Source organism: Rhopalosiphum maidis, chromosome 1, assembly GCF_003676215.2.
Source record: "Rhopalosiphum maidis isolate BTI-1 chromosome 1, ASM367621v3, whole genome shotgun sequence".
In the NCBI taxonomy this organism is placed as follows: domain Eukaryota; kingdom Metazoa; phylum Arthropoda; class Insecta; order Hemiptera; family Aphididae; genus Rhopalosiphum; species Rhopalosiphum maidis.
Genome location: NC_040877.1, coordinates 71,256,755 through 71,278,073, shown reverse-complemented (window position 1 = coordinate 71,278,073; position 21,319 = coordinate 71,256,755). Strand labels below are relative to the sequence as shown.

The following is a 21,319-nucleotide window of genomic DNA, read 5'->3' as shown; positions in this document are numbered from 1 at the left end:
TTATAGCATCACTGGTATCGAATGTAACAAACAAAATATATAGTAATAATTAGTAAATTATTGTGACCGATGATAGTAACTAATGTGTATAAATATATCTTAATAATATTATATTATTATATTAAGTATATAATATTTTATTTGCTTTTATTTTTAAATTAAAATTATGTTTACAGTAGGTATTTTATACCTGTATGATTTAAATTACATACAAATTACTACTTTTAATCAAATAAATAAAAAAATTTTCATTACATTATTTGATGAGTATATTATGAGCTGAGTGGTAGTAGATGTAAAACAGAAATATTGCAACCAATTAGCAAATAAGTATATACCTATATTATCTAGACACCCCCCCCCTCCCAAAAAAAAAACATACAAAATACGCCACTGTATATATGTATGTACAAGTACAATGTGCTATTTAAACTTGATAGAATATTAATTATACATATTAAATAATAAACAGTTCATAATTTAATAACAATATTTTTACACCAATTGTTAATTATTTCTAAAAAAAATTAATAAATTTAATCTCTACCTTCAACATTTTTAATTGTATGTCAATGCACAAAGAACAGTGCTATAAAATATCGTAGAATACTATAACATAGAACATTTTGTATTCTACAAAATACAAGATCATAATGTATTAGCATCATAGTATAGAAGAATAATAGTTGATGCCTAATGCGTCACACACACACACATACACTCATACCTAATAAATAATAATGTGTTTCATTGTTTCATATTACATAATTTTTGATGATAATATTTTAATATGTTATCGCTATAACTTATAACTATAATCATAGATATTATATACATTATACATAATGCCATAATGGGTACCTATATGATATATAAATATAATATATACGATGTACAGAATAGATGAATAATATTAAAATAATTAAATATGTATAAATGTATAATATATAACTATACAAGCCACAAGGTGATTCACCAAATATAATATCATTGTTCACCATAACTTTTGAATTTGATAATGAATTTTTCAAATTCTGATTTTTGGAATGTTTACTTATGAATTTTTACTTTATTTTTTTATAATTAGGTTTTCGCATAGGTACTATTTGAGCTGTACCTACGGCGATTTAAAATTTTTTTCCAGCTGAACATCATTTGCTTCAAAATGTACAGTAAAACAGGTTGGTTTGAATTTAGTTAAAGAAGTTTGTATCAGCACATGAAATACCTTAATCGGTGTAAAATCCGTGATCCTATGAGCATGCTTAAATATTTCAAAAATTAGAAATTGAATAATCGTATTATTATATTATTATTAAGAAAAAATTTGGGTGATCATTCCTGCCACCTGGTGAATTACTCTAATATCTTATGTTAATATGTGAGATGTAACCATATATTATTTTATGCTATTTAGTATTTAAATATAGAAAATTAAAATAGATAAAATATCGTACTCTTTAACCATGGACTTAATTAATTAATAAATAATAATATAGTTTAATCCCCGCTTATAAAGTTATTAAAAATGTAAATTATATAGTTCGATGATAATTAATTAAAACGACATAGTAATAGGTATTTTATTATATAAAATACCATAGTCCTTTAATTAATAATTGAAATAAATGGTTTTGACATCAGAAAATGGATTGTGAAATAATTTTTCGAAATCAGCATCATTTATACTGATTGGCAATTATAATAAATAAATATGTGAAACATATCTTGACTAATTTTCTTGGGGTTATCAAATATCAACCACTGAACGTCCAATCAAGTACTTTAGATAATCTATAGTATTTGGTCCAACGTAATACATATAACTATTCTGATAAATGAAAGATGAATAATGATAATATAATAAATCAGCTCCAGGCTAGTGTCGGCGTGCGGCGTGGCGCTAGTGTTACCTCCTACCGGACTATAAACCGCAGACAGCGTCACAGAGCCAATTTCAGTGAATGATTCAACACGTGTTTCTACTATCAAATAGTACCTGTTAGTGTCGGAACTTTTAAATAATTTCAACCTTCGTTGTTATTAAAATAGGTATATTCTGAAACTATGGCACCTACTGACAACTTAGGTAACTGAACTTTAATAATGAAATTATATATTTTATATACTTGTTAATGTATTTTAATACATTTTTTTGGAATAAAAATTATAATTGGTTACCCATAACACTAACAAGACGTATCAAATATAAATTAAGAATTTAACTAACTACTGGTACCTAAATGTGATCACATTGTAGGTGTTATTACAATTTTTAACTTAATTTATCATTTTTCATTTTACAAAACTTACATTAAATATGTATACTTTCAATAGTTATAGACAATAATTTATTTACTTTGCATAAACTAGATTGCTCTATTACAATTATATTATTCTTTTAATAAAATTAAAATTATTTATTTAACATTATGTTTTTTTAGCTCTTATTAGTGTATCGGACAAAACTGGATTATTAGATCTAGCAAAAAGCTTAGTAGAAGCTGGTTTTAAGTTGTTGGCAAGTGGAGGAACTGCTTCTTTTATAAAGAATGACGCGAAATTACCAGTTACTTGCGTTTCTGAATTCACTGGCGCACCAGAAATACTTGGGGGTCGAGTGAAAACTTTACACCCAGCAATTCATGGAGGTAACTTTAATATACCTATACAAATTATGATTAAAGTACTTTAAAATTTATAATTTTTGTGTCTGTACTAATACTTATATGAATGTCACTTCTATTTTAGGTATATTAGCTCGTTTAATACCTGCTGATCAAGAAGATTTACAGAAGAACAATTACAGTCTCATAAAAGTAGTAGTATGTAATTTATATCCGTTTGAAAAGGTTATAGCCAAATCGGATACTAATGTTGAAGATGCTGTTGAAAATATCGATATTGGTGGTGTAACACTATTGAGAGCTGCTGCCAAAAATCATGAACGTGTCACAGTACTTTGTGATCCTACAGACTATTTTGAAATATCCAAAGAAATATCATTGAATAAAGATACACTTTTAGAAACTCGAAAAAAATTAGCGTTGAAAGCATTTACGCATACAGCAACTTATGATGATTGTATATCAGATTATTTTCGTAAGAAATTTGCGGGTGGTGAGAGTCAAATGAATTTAAGATATGGCATGAATCCTCACCAATGTCCAGCACAACTTTTCACTACAGATTTAAAATTACCATTAAAAGGTATATTGTATAGCTTATGTAAAATAAGTATTAATCTAAATTTGGTTATTAATAAGTTTAGTTAGTATATTTTCAATGTCTATAAAAATTATTTATTAAAATTGATTGTAATGTATTTCATTTAAATCCGTAAAATGGAGACATTAATTTATTTGCAATACTTCATATCAGTGGCGACGTAAATTTTTTTTTCTCGTATCACATTTAATATTTTTACATCACTACCACCCACCCTAAAATCGGATAATATGGATTATTTTTAAATAATTATTCTTTGAAGCTTAGGATCTTTTTTTTTTTTTTGCTCATCAAATCTCTTCCTAAAGACCTAATAAATTCTACCCTAAATATAAAATTAGAGTATATATGAGTACACAGTTAAGACTATATATTATATTATATTATATTAATTATAATTGAATTATCAACCTTTAAAAATGGTCCAGCCTACCCACCCATTAATATTTTTGTGAATCATGTGATTAAAATTTACCCCCTTTGAGCCACCGCTGCTTCATAGTATAATTTTATAATTTTATTGGTACATATATTTACTTTAAGTTAGTTTGAAATATGTAATTTTTATTTATTTTAAATTTGGTATTAAACACATTATTACACAAACACATACAAATTAATAAATAAAATCAAAATAATAGTATTATAAATCCTAGGTTTAAAATCAGTTTCTAATTAATTAAAATAATTGTAGACTTGAAAAAAATTTACAATCTATAGTAATAAATATTATTTAATATTATACACTTTTACCATTTAGTAAAGTAATTGATATGTTATTGTTCAATTTTTTAGTAATTAATGGTTCTCCGGGATACATCAATTTATGTGATGCCTTTAATAGTTGGCAGTTGGTTAAAGAACTTAAAGAGGTAACTGGTCTTCCAGCTGCTACATCTTTTAAACATGTCAGTCCAGCTGGAGCTGCTTTAGGCATACCATTAAATGAAATTGAAGTAAAATAGTTTTTTGGCTTTAAATCATTTTATTTCCAACTATAAAATATTTTTCTTAGGCTTCATTATGTATGGTGAGTGATTTACTTGAAATTATGACGCCGCTTGGATCTGCTTATGCTCGAGCAAGAGGAGCTGACCGAATGTCTTCCTATGGAGATTTTATTGCTTTATCACATTCTTGTGATTTAGTTACTGCTAAAATTATTTCTAGAGAAGTAAGTTACTGTGTAAAATAATACGATTACATTTATGATTGAATTGTAATGTTTTTTTTTTTAGGTTTCTGATGGTATAATTGCACCTGGATATAGTGATGAAGCTTTAAATTTACTTAAAAAAAAAAAAATGGAAATTACTGTGTATTGCAAATTGATTCAAATTATACACCTAAGCCTGTAGAGCGTAAAGTTTTGTTTGGAATGACCTTAGAACAAAGACGTAATGATGGAAAAATTGATGAAAATCTTTTTACCAATATTGTAACTAAAAGACAAGATGTATGTTCATCATTATTTTATTAAAATATATTACTGTGTGTTTGTTTTTATAAGAAGTTGGATATTTATGTTTGTCTAGATGACAGAAGCAGCTAAACGTGATTTGATTCTTGCTACTGTAACATTGAAATACACACAAAGTAATTCAGTGTGTTATGCTTTCAATGGTCAAGCTATAGGAATTGGAGCTGGACAACAATCCAGGATACACTGTACTAGACTAGCTGGTGATAAAGCTGATAATTGGTAATTTAAATTACATTGCAGTGTATTTGAAATGAATAATATTTTGATCTGCTTTGATTGATTTGTAGGTGGTTGAGGCAACATCCATATGTTTTAAATATGAAATTTAAAAAGTCGGTTAAAAGAGCTCAGATAGCAAATGCGATTGATGATTACATTGGTAAAACTATTGGAAATGGCCTTTCACGTACTAGATGGGAAAGTTTGTTTGATGAAGTTCCTGCTGAGCTTACTTCCGAAGAGAGACAAGCCTGGGCTGCTAAATTAAAAGGAGTTGTACTGTCATCAGATGCGTTTTTCCCATTCAGTGATAACATTGAAAGAGCTGTTCAGGTATATTAAATAGTTGTAAAAGTTTTTGCTAAACTATAATATCTATATTTTTATTTTAAAATTGTATTTAGAGCGGAGTTGAATATGTAGCTTGCCCATCTGGTTCAACAAATGATCAAGAAGTTATCAATTACTGCAATGAACAAAACATTGTGTTGACTCATACAAACTTGCGTTTATTCCATCATTAATATAGTAAAATCGATTATCTTATAGATTTTACATTACACAGTTTATTTTTGTTACATTCCTCAATTGTAATATGTAAGCTAAGAAAATTGAATATCATAGAAAATTATATTGTAAATGTTTTCTAAACTATTTCTATTTTAAATGAATAATCAACAATAAATTAAATTGAATATAATTTGTACCTAGCTCTTATTATATGTAGTTAAGAATCATTTATTCTGCATACAAAATAAGTAATGTTAGTTGTTTTAGTATTCATATTCTACAAAATCAACATAAACCAGATATATTTTATACATTTAAATTATTTATATTTTTTGTTTGTTACTTCTAAGCTTAACATTTTAGTCTACACTTGTATCTAAAAATTGATAAAAAAAATCTGGTGAATTGTGTAAAAATATGTAAATTGTTCAAACTTTCTTATTAGTTACAGTTATTGAGTTATAATATAACAAAAATAGGTATTACAAGTTATTTATAATTTCCATAAAATATAGAAACTTTGCTTTTCATTAAGTCAAAGTTACAGGCCTTTCATCAGTTTAAACTGATAAAGTAATACAATAATTGTGCAATTGTTTTTCATTCCAATATTCGGTATTATTTTATTTTTGTATAGGAATATAGGTAACTGCTTATGTTACCCAACATAAGTAAATTTTAATATAATCATTTTTAATTACATGTGCACAGGACGTACTCAAGAAGGGGGTTCTGGGTCAGGACCTCTCCCACTTTGAAAATAGAAATTATACTTCTTAGTAGCAAACCACTGATTGTGTGATACTTTTTACATGTTAAAACAATGTGGACTCCTTTAGAAAAATTCCTGGATATGCCCCTGACATAAGCCTTAAATCATGTTTATTAATATTTATTCATTGTTTAATGCTCTTTTTTAAGTTGTAAGAACCATCGATGTTGAAAGTCCTATAGATTATGAATAACAGATTAGGAAAAAAGTGTTTTGAAAGAAATTACCCACACTACAATAAACCAAGTACAATGAAACCTCTAGATAGTGGACACTCAAGTCACAAAAATTGTGTGCAGTATTTAGAGAGGGTACATTTTTGAAATTCAAAAAGGGTAAAAGAATAAAATATAGGTTAGGTTAAAATAAATTATAATATTATTATCTAATATCATAACGCTATTAATACATTATTAGATAAATATAAAAAAAAATGTTTAAATGCATAATGTATAAATAGTAATCAATTTAGTGTGAAAAATCAGTTTTTGAACGGGTTCGTTGTTATTTTTATTACTATAATAATGTATTTTTCTGTCGTCGTTATGTCAGTATTTTTAAGTTAAGATTAAAATAGGTGTTCACTATTAGGGGGTTTCCCATTGAAAAATAATGAAAATGTTGTGTTTCCAAAAAAACATCCACTATTGGGAAGTGTTGGTTATGAAAGGTTTCACTGTATATTAAACTAGCATACCATGTAAGAGATACACGGAAACACGATTTGGATATCTGAATGTAGGTATTGATAAACTTTAATAAAAAATTAATTAATTACATGTTTTGTCATGACCTACCGATTGTTACCAAATCACTATTTACAATTAATTTATTTTATTATATTCTAGAATCTTCTAAAATAATGTGAATGCATAAATGCTAAATAATATAATATCATGCAAGGCCGTATCTAGAAATTTTTTTCGGGGGGGTCCAAAACATGTATATTGTAATTTTATTGAATTTAGATTTTAATTTTTGATATTTGGTTAAAAATAAGACAGAAAAAGATTTAATCTCCTTTTATTAAAATATAATAAAATCAAATAAACAAAATTACTTTGACATCTTGTCACCTTACACTATACAAATATGAAGTATAAAATTAAGAAATAAAAAATTCACAAATACAAATCATATTATTTTAAACTAATAATATGTTCCTATCTTTTTGAAGAGCAAACTGGTTTAACACTTCATCGGGATTAACCGTAACATCTCTATGGACACTTAATAGAGCTAGTCCAGTTAGTCTTTCTTGTCCCGTAGAGTTCCGTAAAAATGTCTTGACGCGTTTTAATGTCGAAAAAGTTCGTTCGGGAGTTGCTGTAGAAACCGGTAGTGTAGCTAGTACTTTTAATAAAAAATGGATATTTGGAAAAAGTTCAGGATTACAATAATTTAATGCTTCTACAGCTGTATGTGGACGATCTACATCTTTGAAAGCAATCCATTTTCTTTTCCACAATTTCAGTTCTGAAGGTAATGTGTCAATATTTATAAAATCTGAATATATACTAAAATCTGATTCTAAAATTGGAGATTTCAAACACATTTTTGGTATTAATAAATGCAAAGACGATAAAATCGTCTTGTGTTTGGAAAACCGTTCTTTAAGTTGACTAATAAAATCATCATAGAATGGAATCGCAATTGCAATACGAAAATAATCTTCAGGAATGTTGGTATCCACATTTATTCTATTTGTTGAACGACTTACTAATCTTGGTATTTTTATTTTTTCTTCCTCGTTCACGGATATGAACAATTTTTCGGATTTATTGAATATTTCTTTGAAATTTTCATTAATATTTGTTCGCATATCTTTCACTTCACTTAAAACTGTTTCAACATGATCTACTGCTTCACTTAAATCACATTTCACCGACTACAATATTTTACATAATGGCAAAGTTATAGAAAAAAGTGTGGTCGCAGTTATCATACTTATTATAAATTCACTAGTTGTTACACACTTATATAACTGTAAAGCTTTAGATGATGTTTCAATGTCAACAAATAATTGTAGTTCTTCTAATGTTGCAACAATAGGTTTATATATTTCTGAAAATCTAAGCATACCATCATGATTTTCAACCCACCTAGTCTCACACATGGAAGTTAATTTTGTCCATTTGGTTTCAGGAAGGAATTCTTTTGTTTTATTTTTTAATAGTTCAGTTCGTTTAGCCGATATTTTAATAAAATTTCCTACAGATTTTATTGTTCCAATACAATTTCGAATATGGTGAATGTTTGACGAATGAGCAAGTGCTAAATTTAACGAATGTGCACTACAGTGGACATAAAGTGCAGCGGGATGTACTTCTCTTATAACAGACTGTACTCCTATAAAACTACCACTCATGGCTGCGGCGCCATCATAGCCTTGGCCAAGTAAATAGTCACATTTTATACCAAGATTTTTTAAAGTAGCTAGAATTACTGTGGCCAAATTTTGACCAGTGGTAGAATTTACCGGTACAAATTGTAAGAAGTCTTCTTTCAATACATAATTGTTGATTTCATTTTTTTCAATATTTAAATTATTGTCTAAATAACGTACACACAATGACAGTTGTTCAACACGCGATACGTCAGTTGTCTCGTCGACTAATACAGAAAAACATTTTGCCTGATTAATTTTGTTAACTAACTGGTCTTGTATAATTTTTCCACATATATTTATAAAATTATTTTGAATCATAGGACTTATATATGAAGCATTTAACGCTTGATTCTCAATGTGATATGTTAGATTTTTATCTTCACACGAAATGCGCATTCTCAATAATGCTCGGAAGTTACCATCATTGTAAGTAGGTTCAGAATTGTCTAAAGAGAGAAGTCCGTAATCGCTAAAAACAGTCAATGATTAATTGGAGCTTAAGTCATTTTTGACTGAAAATATTTTTACGTTGGTGTTAAAAATAAATAATTATTTTAAACATTTGTAAAATATTGAAGAAATTTCGGGGGGGGGTCCAGACACCCTGGACACCCCCCAGATACGGCCTTGATATCATGAAAAAATATTCTATCAATACTCTATGATTTTTCCATTAGTATTCACGACTAAGTTAGTAAGTTATAGCACATTAGCATAGAATATATTGAATAGATAACAGACTATCACTATTCACTATAGGAAGGTAGTTAACTACAGTTTATTTCAAAATAATTCCTATTTTTATATTCTAATTTGCACCATGAACTAAGTTTTCTTAGTATATGAATTCATGATTTTCAGTTTTCAGTGTTTTCACTCTCCCCATAGACATAGGTATTTAATATTTATTTCCCTCCGGCCACCATAAATATAATATTATTATTATTTATTATTTATTTCTATTATACGACATTTTCCCTCCATTTTTAATCAAATTATTGATAACAATGAATATTATTCAATATAAATTTATTTATTAAAATATTAAATACTTTGTTGATTTAAAAAATCATTGCAACATTACGGTTCATTGTTTAGTTTTTAATTCATTACCAATTCAGTTATATAGTTTACTATGTCATCGAAATCAAAAAATACTTCAATAAAAGATACATTAAACTCTGAATTTCCATTTAGGCAAGTTCAAATAAATATGTTGTCTAACTTACTTTTAACTGTGAGTAAACCTTTTTTTCTTTTTTAATATACATTTGAAAAAATACTTCAGAACCAGTGTACAATTATTTTTTCTATTCGGAGACCATAGTTTTAATGCTTTTAGAACTCAAGTTAATTTGTGTGACAACTCACTAACAAAAGTTCTACTGTGCTATACAATATGCAAAGTTTTATTTATATTGTTATAGTTTATTTTTATTCTACAGGAAGATGGAGTTTTACCTCCTTGTGTTTTCATCCATGGTCTACCATCTACTGGTAAAACAAGTGTAGCGACTCGTTTGTTAAATTTACTTGGAAAGTCAGTCAAATCATCTATTGTAAATTCTGTATGCTGTTACACAAATCAATTTTTATTTGAACCAATTTTAAAAGATATATTACGTAAGTGAATAATTTACAGTGTATGTTAAAATAACCAAATTTTACTTATATATTTTATTTTTTATTGATAGATATTAAACAAAGCGACTTACCTGATCGCTGTGATAATTTTATGCAATTTTTAAACGTATTAAAACAATCAGAAATTCAACAAGAACGAGTAATTATATTGTTGGATAATTGTGAGATGTTAGAACATGAACAAATAGTTTTATTTTCAAAATTACAAGAGCTGATAAAAAGTTATCAGCTTTGTGTTATACTTATAAGCCAAGTACCACCTGCTAAATTTGATGAGGATATTAATTTTTTACCAATAGTGTTTGAACAGTATAATACTGGTAATATTACTAATTTGGGATTATTAATTTAGGTAATGTCTTGTATATATTACTTTGTATAGATGAGATATCAGTTATTTTATCAAAAGATATACCAAATGATTGGAGTTTATCTATCTATCAAAATTTTCTAACTGTTTTTATGGGATCATTTTATGGCAGCTGTCGAGATTTAGTAGAATTAAAACATTTGGTAACTTTATAAAACAATAAAGAAATATTTATATATTTTTTGAAATCAAACAGTTTTTAGTAATTCCATTTCTTAATTTTTAGGCAAATCTCCTATTCATTAAATATATAGAGCCAATAGAAGATGGATCATGTACAGAAATGAATCAACCGTTGTTATTCAGAAAAATAAGTCCTAGTATTCAATTATTGTTAAATAATGTATATCTAGGAACAAGGTACCTATTATAATAATGTTTTCATCATTATTTTATGAACTACTTAAGTGTAGTTTAATATAATACCATAATACGTTTTTTAAGATTAAATATTTATATAGGAGTTTTAAAATAATAATTATTTTAGCATGACATATTAAAAAAATTAATATATTTTTGGAAGGAAATTAATTCATTAAAGCCATTTCAATATTAAAAATGATGTGATAAATTTATTTATGAATTCACAGTGATTGACATGTTCAGTAAAATATATTAAGTTAAATTTGACTAGTTGAAATTTCAAGTTTTTAATACCTATTATCACATTGATAAACATTTTTAAAAAAATGGCCCGTTAATAATTTTATTGTAATATAATTAAATTTATAATATATTTTGAGTTTTATAACTTTTAGTAAATGACATGGATTTTTATTTTAAATGTGAATAGTTGTAATTATTTAGTTAAATTCCCAATTAGTAAATAAATAAATTCAAATTATTCAATTACTACTAATAATAATTATAATTTCAGTTTGGAAAATGTCAATAGTTTGTCTGATGAGAAAACAAAATTTGAAAAGCTGGCTTTGGATTTACCTTATTATGCCAAATATTTTTTAATTGCTGCATATATTGCATCATTTAATTTACCAAAATATGATAAGCAATTGTTTGTTAAAGCATCAAATAAAAAAAGAAAAACTAATCGTTTAGTAAATAAAACAGAAAATTCTACTAGTCAACTAGTTGGACCTAAAGTTTTTTCATTAGATCGTTTATTAGCAATATTTTATGCTATTATTGAAGAAAATACTAATATGACTGCCAATCTTTTAGCACAAGTAATTTTATAAAAAAAAAATATTTAATTATTTTTATTATTTTAACAAGATAAATTATTATATTTAATAATTTTAATATTTTCTTTTTATCTTATAGGTTAATACATTATCAGATTTGGGACTTTTAATACGTCTAGGTGATGGTAAATTGGACACCCCTAAATACAGATGTAGTGTTAGTTTTGACTGTGTTAATAATATTGCACAGTAAGTAAATAATTTATATATTTATTTTATATTAATAATGCCTTATTCTTATAAGCATTTTATAATTAAATAGCATAATAAATCACATTATATTTTTACCAATAGCTTAAATAGATTTAAATCTAAAATACTATATATAGTTATAATTCAATTTTTGAATAAGCATATAATTTATTGCAAAAATAATACAATTTTTTTTTAATTTCTAATGGTTAAAAATTTTTTACAATTTGTATAAATATTTTGAGAATGTCATAGTTGTATAAAATTTATTATAATTTAATTTAGTTTTTACAACCAATGTTTATGAACAATCACAAAATAACAAAAAATGTTATTAATGTATTAATGTAATATACTTTACGCTAATCTCTTTTTTTTATAAATTCCACTGAAAATAATATTTTCATATTTGGTAAAATTCAATTTTTTTTTTATTTTCAACTAAAATTTCAAAATAGTTTGCTTATGTTTGTGAATTCATCAAAATTTTAACTTCATACACTTTTTAATAAAAATGTGTATTTGTATTTAGAATATTTTTTAATAAGAATAACTTATAAAATTGTATATTTTAAATAAATAGAAATTATCGTAAAACCAATACATTTTCCACTTTACCACTTTACCCAGAATCTTATAATTATAATCATCAATCACAAAAAAATTTACAATGTGTTTTGTTTGAAAAGTAACATGAATTATTTCAGTTCAATTTCCTTAATTTATATGAAGTTTCTGGAAGGAGATAAGGAATACAAAAATACACATTGCTTGATGATTTTTAAATCTGTAGCTCTTTCTATGCCAAATTCAGATAGATCAAATGTTGTATTGGCCTCTGATCCATAGCTCTAAAACTAAAAATGACTGAATCACAATGAAGTAATGTTTTAAATTAAATCATTACATTTTTCAACGATTGTCGTAAGATTTTCCATATTTTTTCATTTAATGGTTTAAATTAAAACATTAGACCTTTGCCATTCAGTCCCATTTAGTTTTAAAGCCCTAAATGATTTAATAAATTTTGTCTATCAAAATTTGTTATTGAGTACCTGTTACTATTTAAAAATAACAAGTTATATTGTATATGTCCAGTCATTTATTATATAAACAAATATAATATATATATTATACAATTATATAATCAATGATCCAGTGTTTCAGTGTAAAAAAACTACAATTTGAAAATTATAAAAATTTGTATTTCTATACTCTTTATTTCCTCCTGAAAACCAATCTGCGGTCACTGGACTGAAATATTTCATGTTCTCTTATAAAGATACTAACTGTTTCTTTGAATATTAAATATGACACATGTCAATGAATAAAATTATTTATTTATTCTGTTTTTTCTCATTTAACACAATGTATTATAAATCTTATATTTTTTTTTTCAGGACAGTGAAGTTTAATTTAAATAAATATCTAATAGATAAATAATAACCTATATTATTTTATATTTTTTAATAATTCATACTACTTTTTTTGATTGTATAATGTACCTAATAGTTAATTGTCTTGCTGTAATGTAATAATTTATTAAATTATGTTATTAATTTTTAAACACAATAAATTTTGGTTTGAAATAACTATAGACATAATAATTGTGAAGCTAATACTAAATATATTCTTGAGTACCTACTAGGTTTGTATTGTGATTAAGTCTAATATTATTGATCGAAAGGCGTTTGGCGGCGATTAAACGATAATGTTTAGTGTTTATTGAATTAAAATTTAAAATATAATTGTTTTTGTCGTTACATTAAATAGATAACAAGTGGATAAGCACCACGGATAATTATTAAACAAAACAATAAAACATAACGATTAACAAAATATATGATATATCATTAAACAAAACAACGCAAAATGTTATATACAGTATATTATTAAATGTAATAATTTCCAATTACTAAATAGTTATAAATTAAAATGCTGGTTTCATAAAAATATTTATTCTGCTTGATTTATTTTTACTCAATCCAAGAATTAATTTTATTCCTTATCCGAGCCATTCTTGCATAGATATAAAATAATAATAATGATTTTTTTTTTAAGTTTATTATTTTATTATAAAGTCCCAAAATAAAGGTCACAGACACTCGTAGTCATTTACTATTATGTCAATTGCGGCCTGTATGCTTTTGAAACAAATACCTATATAAAAGCGTTTTAAATTTAAATTTTAAATAACAATAAACTCAAGTTGTATAACGTTTTAACTGTAAATAACGTATAACAAAATTTTCTTTTCCAAATTCAAGCCCTGGGGACGATTGCAAACTCCTAAAGAATAATGGTTATATATAAAGGTCTAATGTCAACTCCGCCAGTTTTATTTTCTTACCTTTAATGGGTTAAAAAATAATGAATCTTGAAACAATAAAAAATTTTTTGGTATGTGATATTAAAAAAATAAGAACGATATTTCACAAATCACAACTTTGCTAGTGTTCTCAACCATTTGCAGTCTTAACTATCACCAAAGCCTGAGTAGTTCAGAATTCTATCCTGTGCAAAAAAGTTTTTGCTATGTTGTACATTTGTAAGGCATATATCATATAAGTACTGTATTGTTTTCCAAAGAGCAAAGAATCAAAATTATAAAGCATCCGAACACGTATGTTTTTTAAATTGTAGTGAGGCCTCCTTGCAACGGAAGAAGATGGAGTAGTTAAAGATTTTTCACTCAGCATTGAATTGCATGGTCTCCAATATAATAAATTAATTGGTACCTAGATAAAATTCAACTAAAAATAATAAAATTTTTAATTAATGTGGGGAAAATACACGAGGAATCTTGGATTAAATTGTCAAGCTTTTTTACTTTCAAACAAGAATTTTATTCTGCATTCATACATAGAAATTGATTAAAATAACTTATTAATATAAAATCTGTTCTGTTAATTTTTAGAACTCAGATAGAATATTGCTAACAGTATTTATCATAGATTAGATTAACACACAAATTAAATAACTTACAAAAAGAAGGTGAAATAAATTTAGTACCACAAGCTGAAAAGTGTGATTTATTATGAGAAATAAATCAAATATTCTTTTGACTTACTAGAAATGCACCTAAACTTTTCTGATGTTGACAATAACGCTTGTGAAATTTTTAATAGTGTATTATATAAGTACATTAACTAGAAAAAGAATATATTTTTTACAAAAACATTCTTACAACACTACAGTTGAAGCTTCTGTAATAATTGCATTTAACTAAAACAATATCTTAGACAAATTTATAGGACTATGGACAATATAAGCCAAAGTAATTATAAATCCAATAGTCTTGTATATTTACATCACAATTAAATCAATAAATATTATTATAATTACTATTTATTGTTATACATTATACAAGTACCTAATATAGCATAATATATGTTGCTATATTTAATTGTTTAATATTTATGTTTTATTATATATCTATATAAACGCTTTATTTTGTTTATGATGTTATGAAATATTCTTATTTTTAATCAGAATTAATAAATCTACATTTAATAAATATGAATGTATGTGTTAATTAAAAATCTGCACTTTATTTATTACAATAAATAACGACATTACTGACAATTATTATTGTTATGTTGTACATTTTAATGTATACAGATTTTATATATTATAAATTTAGATTAATAATATTTATTGTACTAATATAATAGTTAAAAATTATTCATTATTGTTTAGAAATGTCATAAGTCATAGATTTATTTTGTACGTTGTTTCTTTAAAGTAGGTTTCTGGAATACTTGTTTCATACCAGCCGCTTGATTAGTATGGAATTTTAAGTTTTGCGCAGTTTCAGACACCCAGGGTGAATCAAAACTAGTTGTGTCTTGATCAACCAAATGTGTGTATTTTGTGCGTCCACTACGACCAAAGTTTTTAACCTAATAGAAAAATAAAATGTACAATATTTCAAAATATATTGATTATATTTTTAATGGCTTACTTGCATAACTTTAGGCAAGATTGTCTTATCAAAGTGATCTTCAAGTGTGGCTGATGAATAATCTCTCTTGAAAATATCATTTTCTTCATCCTATATAAAAAAAATTATATTACAAACAAATAGTGGGTATTTAAAAAATATTATATTTAATGTTTAATGAATATAATAATACTAACCAAATAAAATACTCCACGGTGGTAATATTTTTGCATAAATTTATATTTGCCTTTAGCTGCTTTATTAGTAACTTGTTTTGGATTAAGTCTTATTTCTAACCTTCTCTCTTCTTCAGTTAAATTCCTAAGGCGCTCTATTTCTGTCTTCTCAAATTCTCGTCTATAACAAATGTATGAGTCAATATAAAGTTAATTTAAAGTAGTTTAACTGCTTTAAGTTAGAAGCAGGGATCTGATATTTTAAAATTTAATAAGTAAAATATCTTCTAAAAATGCATAAACTTATTTTAATAATTACTGTTCATGTTCTTCTCTGTCTCTCTTAATGCGTTTTAATTCTCGAAGTTTCCATGCTTCATATTCGTTTTCATCATTTTCATCATCTGTGTTTACATCATTTAAACATGGTTCAGTAAGTGCACTATTTGCTTTTAATAAGGATTGTTCTTTACGAATTTCTTCTTCAACCATCTAATTATAAATCATAATATTAAATTATATAATTTTTTCTATATCAGACATAAGTTATAAGTAATTTGGATATCTGAGTATCTAATAATTATATAATTAATATTTAAAAAAAAATAAAACTTTTGGTAACAAGAGAACTTAGAAAATACCCAAATATCTGTTCATTTTTTATATTACTCTTAATGTAGCTCTGCGTCTCTCTTCTGCCAATTTCTTTTGTTCATATTCTAATTGTTTTTGTTTTATTTCTTCTTTTTCTTTTTCCAGTATAGTTACACGTTCTTTCTTTCTTACGAAAATTGGCTTAAGGCGTGGACCAGTTTCTTCGTCGGATGCTGAAATAAAATTATAATTTTATATTAAAATCATAAACATTTGTAAGCATAATAATTTACCAGAATAGTCTTCATACTCCGAAGATTCATCACTATCATCATCATCTGAACTATGTCCTTCATCTTCTTTTTCAAGTACTTCATTCATTTCCTAACATTGAAAATAATGTTAATTTTTACATGAAATTGTACTTGGTGTGTCTTGAATTGTGATAAGAAAAAGTTATATATTACTACAGAAAATAACCCTTGTCTCTAGAGAAAAGATTTCGAATAAACAATAGATATTGATTTTTATGTAGATTATAATAGGTGTTGCCTGTTTTGCTATAACTTTGAATGTTATCAATAATATTTTTCTTAGAAACCATGTTTTTAAAATATTTACCCTAATTATTTAAGCGTTAACTTTTAAATATTGTATATATTTAAATATTAATATTGAAGTAAGTTTATCTATAATTTTTTTTATTATTCTTCAAGAAGATAATAGGCCCCACTGAACATGTTTGTGTGGGGGCCTATGAAAATACAATTTAAATAAATTCAATAATTAATAAGTATAAAATTAAAAGATTACAATTTGCAATAAACATTTTCACATAACTTAAATATCAGTATGGATAAGTACATATTTTTTCTTTGTTTATATAATATTATATTATAATGTAGTATTATGTAAAGAATTGTTTAATTAAATAATACATATTTATAATACTAATTTATCAATAATTACTAAAATAAATTAAATAATATAATAATCCTATACATTTATTTTGAGTCTGTCATCTATATTTTTTTCCTGTAGTAACCAGTGTAATTTTTTTTTAAGGATCTAGAAACAGTTGCTTTGTTTAATTTCTATTGGTAATATATTGTAAATTTTTAGACCGATATATAAGTATGCGGATTGTGTTAAATGTTAATTTTTTGTGCATAGTTGGTACTTTGATATTAGATATTTGTCGAGTATTATGTTCATGTTTAATTTTAAAAGTTGGGTTATTTTTAATTAAATATAAATTACTGAAGATTTATAAAATAATTTTTTACTGGCAATACATTCAAATCATTGTATGTATACGCATTTTGTGTGGTATCTCAAGTCTTTTTTTAGAATAATTTTTAGTACTTTATTTTGTATTTTTTTTAATGGATCAATAGTTGTTTCATATGTACCTCCCCATATAGAAATACCATAATGAATTATGGATTCTATTAATGCTTGATACAGTTCTCTAATTTTCTTAAATTCTAAGATATCTGTTAAATTTTTAAATGCATACATTATTTTTCTTAATTTATTTGTAACAAATTTTATGTGGTCATTACATTTAAGATTATAACACATTTCTATACCTAAATATTTACATTTTTTAACTATTTTTACCAAGGTTTAGTATGTACATACATTCTGATTTTGGTTTAAACACTCATTTTCATGTATACATACGACTTATTTTAATTGATTGATTCAAATTTATTATATAATGTAGTATTATGTATGTTTTTTCTAAGTTTAGAAATATATTATTTTCACATAGCCACTTTTGGATTTTACTCAAGTCGGAATGTACACTAGCAAATACATCATCCCAGAACTGACCTTCAACAAAGAATACTGTATTATCTGCATAACAAACTATTTTTCCATATGTATTCAAGTAATTAATTTGGTTTATATGAATATTACAATGTGGACGATAGAGTTGTCCCTTGAGGTACACCACTTATTATTGAAGTTTCTTCACTTAATTTGTTGTTTATTCGAACGTGTTGTTTTCTATTTATTAAATATGAACTTAACAAGTTGTAAGCTGTACCATTGATACCAAATGTATAATATTTTATGATCTATAGTATCAAATGCTTTTGCTAGATCTAAGTAAACAGTTGCCCATTTATTTTATTTTTAAAAGAATTATAAATGTAGCATGATACTGTGGCAATTGCTTGTTCAGTATTTTTACCAGGTTTAAAGCCGAATTGTGTACATGATAGTAGATTATTACATTCAAGGTGATAAACTAGTTATTTTTTAATAACTTTTTCAAAAGATTTATCAATATTTGATATTTGTGAGATGGATTGATAATTTTCAATATTAGTTTTGTCACCTTTTTTGTATATAGGTGTTATTACTGAGATTTTAAAGCATTCTGGAATAGTAGCGGTTGCTATAATTATCAAACTTAAAGGTAAGTATACTATCTAGGGCATCTCATATGCTTTTATTGATATTATCTTTTTTAAGGTGAGTTATAGGTATATAAAATATTATAACTTTAATATGCTCATAACTCATTTTAAAATTGTGGTAAACGTTCTCTTGGTAGTTGGTAGCATAACTTGGAAATTTTTTAGGAGGGGGATGAAATATATAGTTACATATCAATATATTATTGATTATTATTATATTACTAACTTTTAATTTATCCTAGAAAGGTAATGGCCGCTACATTGCCATCCACTAATTTACGCCTATGATCGTTTAACTAATGAAGGGAATGAGTTGCAAAATAATAAGAAAAATATGCAATTTTTTTTTTTAGAATTTGATAAATTTATAAAACTAAATTGATTTAACATTTTTAACAATATAACTTTTATAATGTATTATGGAATATAATAAAATTAATAATTACTTAAGAAAAATGTACCATTATCTGTGGGTTTTTTATTCCAATTACTTTTGATTACATCTAATATACTTTACTTGTATATTTCATGTGCCCACAATGTATAAGTTGATTATTATTATTTTGTGTAAAAATAAAAAAATTAATTATATTTTAGTTATTTCAGTTACATTACCTTTTCTTTAGTTTGGTTCAAAACTCTTTGTCTCAAACGTTGTCTTCTTTTTTCTATTTCATTGTCGCTAAGTTCTCCGTCATCATCATTACTATCTTTTTCATCACCAGATACCTGCCTGCGACTTCTACGATTGCGTTCAATATCAGATTCGTCATCAGATGAATCATCCTTAATAATTTGTGGCTCATGCAAAAGTCGCCTATCTTTATGCCCATGCCGAGCAGTTAAACCCCCTAAACGTTTGAGTCGTGCATCATTTAAGGCATCTGATGGCAAATGAATCATCTGTTCAGAGTCAAAATTAGTGGTAGGAGAAGCACCCCGCACTTTACGAGAATCCAAAAAATCATCATCATCTGATTCCTCTTCAGATGTAGACTCAGGAGCATATTCTGGACGTTTACCTTGAACATATCGGTGAACTTTTACCTTTTGCATTGATACTTCGCCTAAAAAACCGTAAAAAATAAAGTTAGCTGCTGTCGAAGATAAAAGTGGGTAATTCAATTTGTATTATTACCTTTCTCATTTCGCACAGGAATAGCACCAGCTGTACTTTGAATTTCTTCCATTATAATTAATTTGAAGGGGTAAATAAAACGCTGTGTCTATATACCCGACAGTCGGGTCTTCATTAAATCAAAGACTTCTATGGGTCTATGATTCTATACTACACTAGACAAGTAACTCTCGAGATTTATTGATATCTGTAAACTATAATATCTATATCCGTGCTGTGACGTTTAGCACTTATCAATTATGATAAGGTAGGTAACCATATTCCTACATACTATATTGCCTATTCATATCTTACAAGGGGTCTTACTAAAAATATTTATTTTTCAGATATAATTCAAAATGGATGAATAATAATAATAATTATTATTAATATTACAATATTATTAAATATTAATAAGTTATGTATTATTTTATATAAATACAATTAATGCAATTAAAACAAATAAAATCTATCATGCACGTTTTGTAATATCCTAATTTAAAAAATAGTTATTATCATTAGAAAGTACAACATAATGAAACATTTTAAATTATTTTATTATTCTGAATGAACTAGTATGTATATAATTCCATAAAAAATAATCATAATTGAAATTTTTTTTTACAAACATCACCAAATATACACCGTCAAATATTGAATTTCATAAACAGTTATTGTTTTTACTATTTTGATTAAATAAATCTAATTTGAGTAAATATATACAATTATAGCGTAGTACAATGTATTCATGAAAACTAATAAAATCAACTGCAAGAGGTATACACCTTATAATGTTCATTTAGGCATCAATGGAATGCAATAATAACGAGATGATTAAAATATTGAAAAATATTGTACCAAAATGAAAATACAAATCCTTAACAGCTATACAGTTATTAAAAAAAAGTGTTTAGACCAACTACAGGTGCATTACATACAGACAACAGTCAATTCAAATCAGCTATAAAGAAAAAGTTTATATTATCCGGCAATAACCAACCAATGATCTATAATATTCTACAAAATAATTTAACATTTTAGCAAA

At 25.5% G+C, this 21,319-nt stretch overlaps 4 protein-coding genes across 4 annotated transcripts; 2 read left to right on the top strand and 2 right to left on the bottom strand.

Moving 5' to 3' along the window:
• The first annotated feature begins 1,886 nt into the window (after window positions 1-1,886).
• On the top strand, window positions 1,887-5,617 carry LOC113548104 (bifunctional purine biosynthesis protein PURH). The gene is given in 10 exon segments (XM_026948783.1): window positions 1,887-2,089; window positions 2,445-2,651; window positions 2,752-3,210; window positions 4,024-4,184; window positions 4,244-4,402; window positions 4,467-4,518; window positions 4,521-4,684; window positions 4,764-4,930; window positions 4,999-5,263; window positions 5,335-5,617. Coding segments are annotated over 10 exon segments (1,776 nt in total). The 5' UTR covers window positions 1,887-2,067; the 3' UTR covers window positions 5,455-5,617.
• A 1,739-nt stretch (window positions 5,618-7,356) lies between these two features.
• On the bottom strand, window positions 7,357-8,997 carry LOC113551980 (52 kDa repressor of the inhibitor of the protein kinase-like). The gene is made up of 2 exons (XM_026954643.1): window positions 8,185-8,997; window positions 7,357-8,100 (listed from the first exon to the last, which is right to left on the bottom strand). Exons 1-2 carry the CDS (start codon window positions 8,995-8,997, stop codon window positions 7,357-7,359), a joined length of 1,557 nt encoding a protein of 518 aa, XP_026810444.1.
• A 653-nt stretch (window positions 8,998-9,650) lies between these two features.
• On the top strand, window positions 9,651-13,473 carry LOC113548992 (origin recognition complex subunit 5). The gene is made up of 8 exons (XM_026950117.1): window positions 9,651-9,838; window positions 10,047-10,224; window positions 10,296-10,565; window positions 10,628-10,758; window positions 10,842-10,975; window positions 11,493-11,802; window positions 11,900-12,009; window positions 13,413-13,473. The coding sequence occupies exons 1-8, from the start codon at window positions 9,737-9,739 to the stop codon at window positions 13,453-13,455; spliced, it is 1,278 nt and encodes a 425-aa protein (XP_026805918.1). The 5' UTR covers window positions 9,651-9,736; the 3' UTR covers window positions 13,456-13,473.
• A 2,068-nt stretch (window positions 13,474-15,541) lies between these two features.
• Window positions 15,542-20,486, bottom strand: LOC113560598 (microfibrillar-associated protein 1). Its single transcript, XM_026966577.1, has 8 exons — window positions 20,296-20,486; window positions 19,773-20,224; window positions 17,019-17,109; window positions 16,801-16,958; window positions 16,451-16,623; window positions 16,153-16,312; window positions 15,977-16,066; window positions 15,542-15,914 (listed from the first exon to the last, which is right to left on the bottom strand). The coding sequence occupies exons 1-8, from the start codon at window positions 20,345-20,347 to the stop codon at window positions 15,732-15,734; spliced, it is 1,359 nt and encodes a 452-aa protein (XP_026822378.1). The 5' UTR covers window positions 20,348-20,486; the 3' UTR covers window positions 15,542-15,731.
• Window positions 20,487-21,319: the final 833 nt, after the last annotated feature.

Bases quoted from the DNA above. Each gene is read 5' to 3' on its own strand.
- LOC113551980 (XM_026954643.1), bottom strand. From the start codon at position 8,997: ATGCGCATTTCGTGTGAAGATAAAAATCTAACATATCACATTGAGAAT. The intron at 8,101-8,184 runs GTAACAACTAGT...AAAATATTGTAG, and splicing joins CTTTACAGTTATATAAGTGT to TCGGTGAAATGTGATTTAAG.
- LOC113548992 (XM_026950117.1), top strand. From the start codon at position 9,737: ATGTCATCGAAATCAAAAAATACTTCAATAAAAGATACATTAAACTCT. The intron at 10,566-10,627 runs GTAATATTACTA...TACTTTGTATAG, and splicing joins GTTTGAACAGTATAATACTG to ATGAGATATCAGTTATTTTA. The intron at 11,803-11,899 runs GTAATTTTATAA...TTTATCTTATAG, and splicing joins CTGCCAATCTTTTAGCACAA to GTTAATACATTATCAGATTT.
- LOC113560598 (XM_026966577.1), bottom strand. From the start codon at position 20,347: ATGGAAGAAATTCAAAGTACAGCTGGTGCTATTCCTGTGCGAAATGAG. The intron at 16,313-16,450 runs GTAATTATTAAA...CATTTGTTATAG, and splicing joins GACAGAGAAGAACATGAACA to ACGAGAATTTGAGAAGACAG. The intron at 15,915-15,976 runs GTAAGCCATTAA...TTTTTCTATTAG, and splicing joins TCTTGCCTAAAGTTATGCAA to GTTAAAAACTTTGGTCGTAG.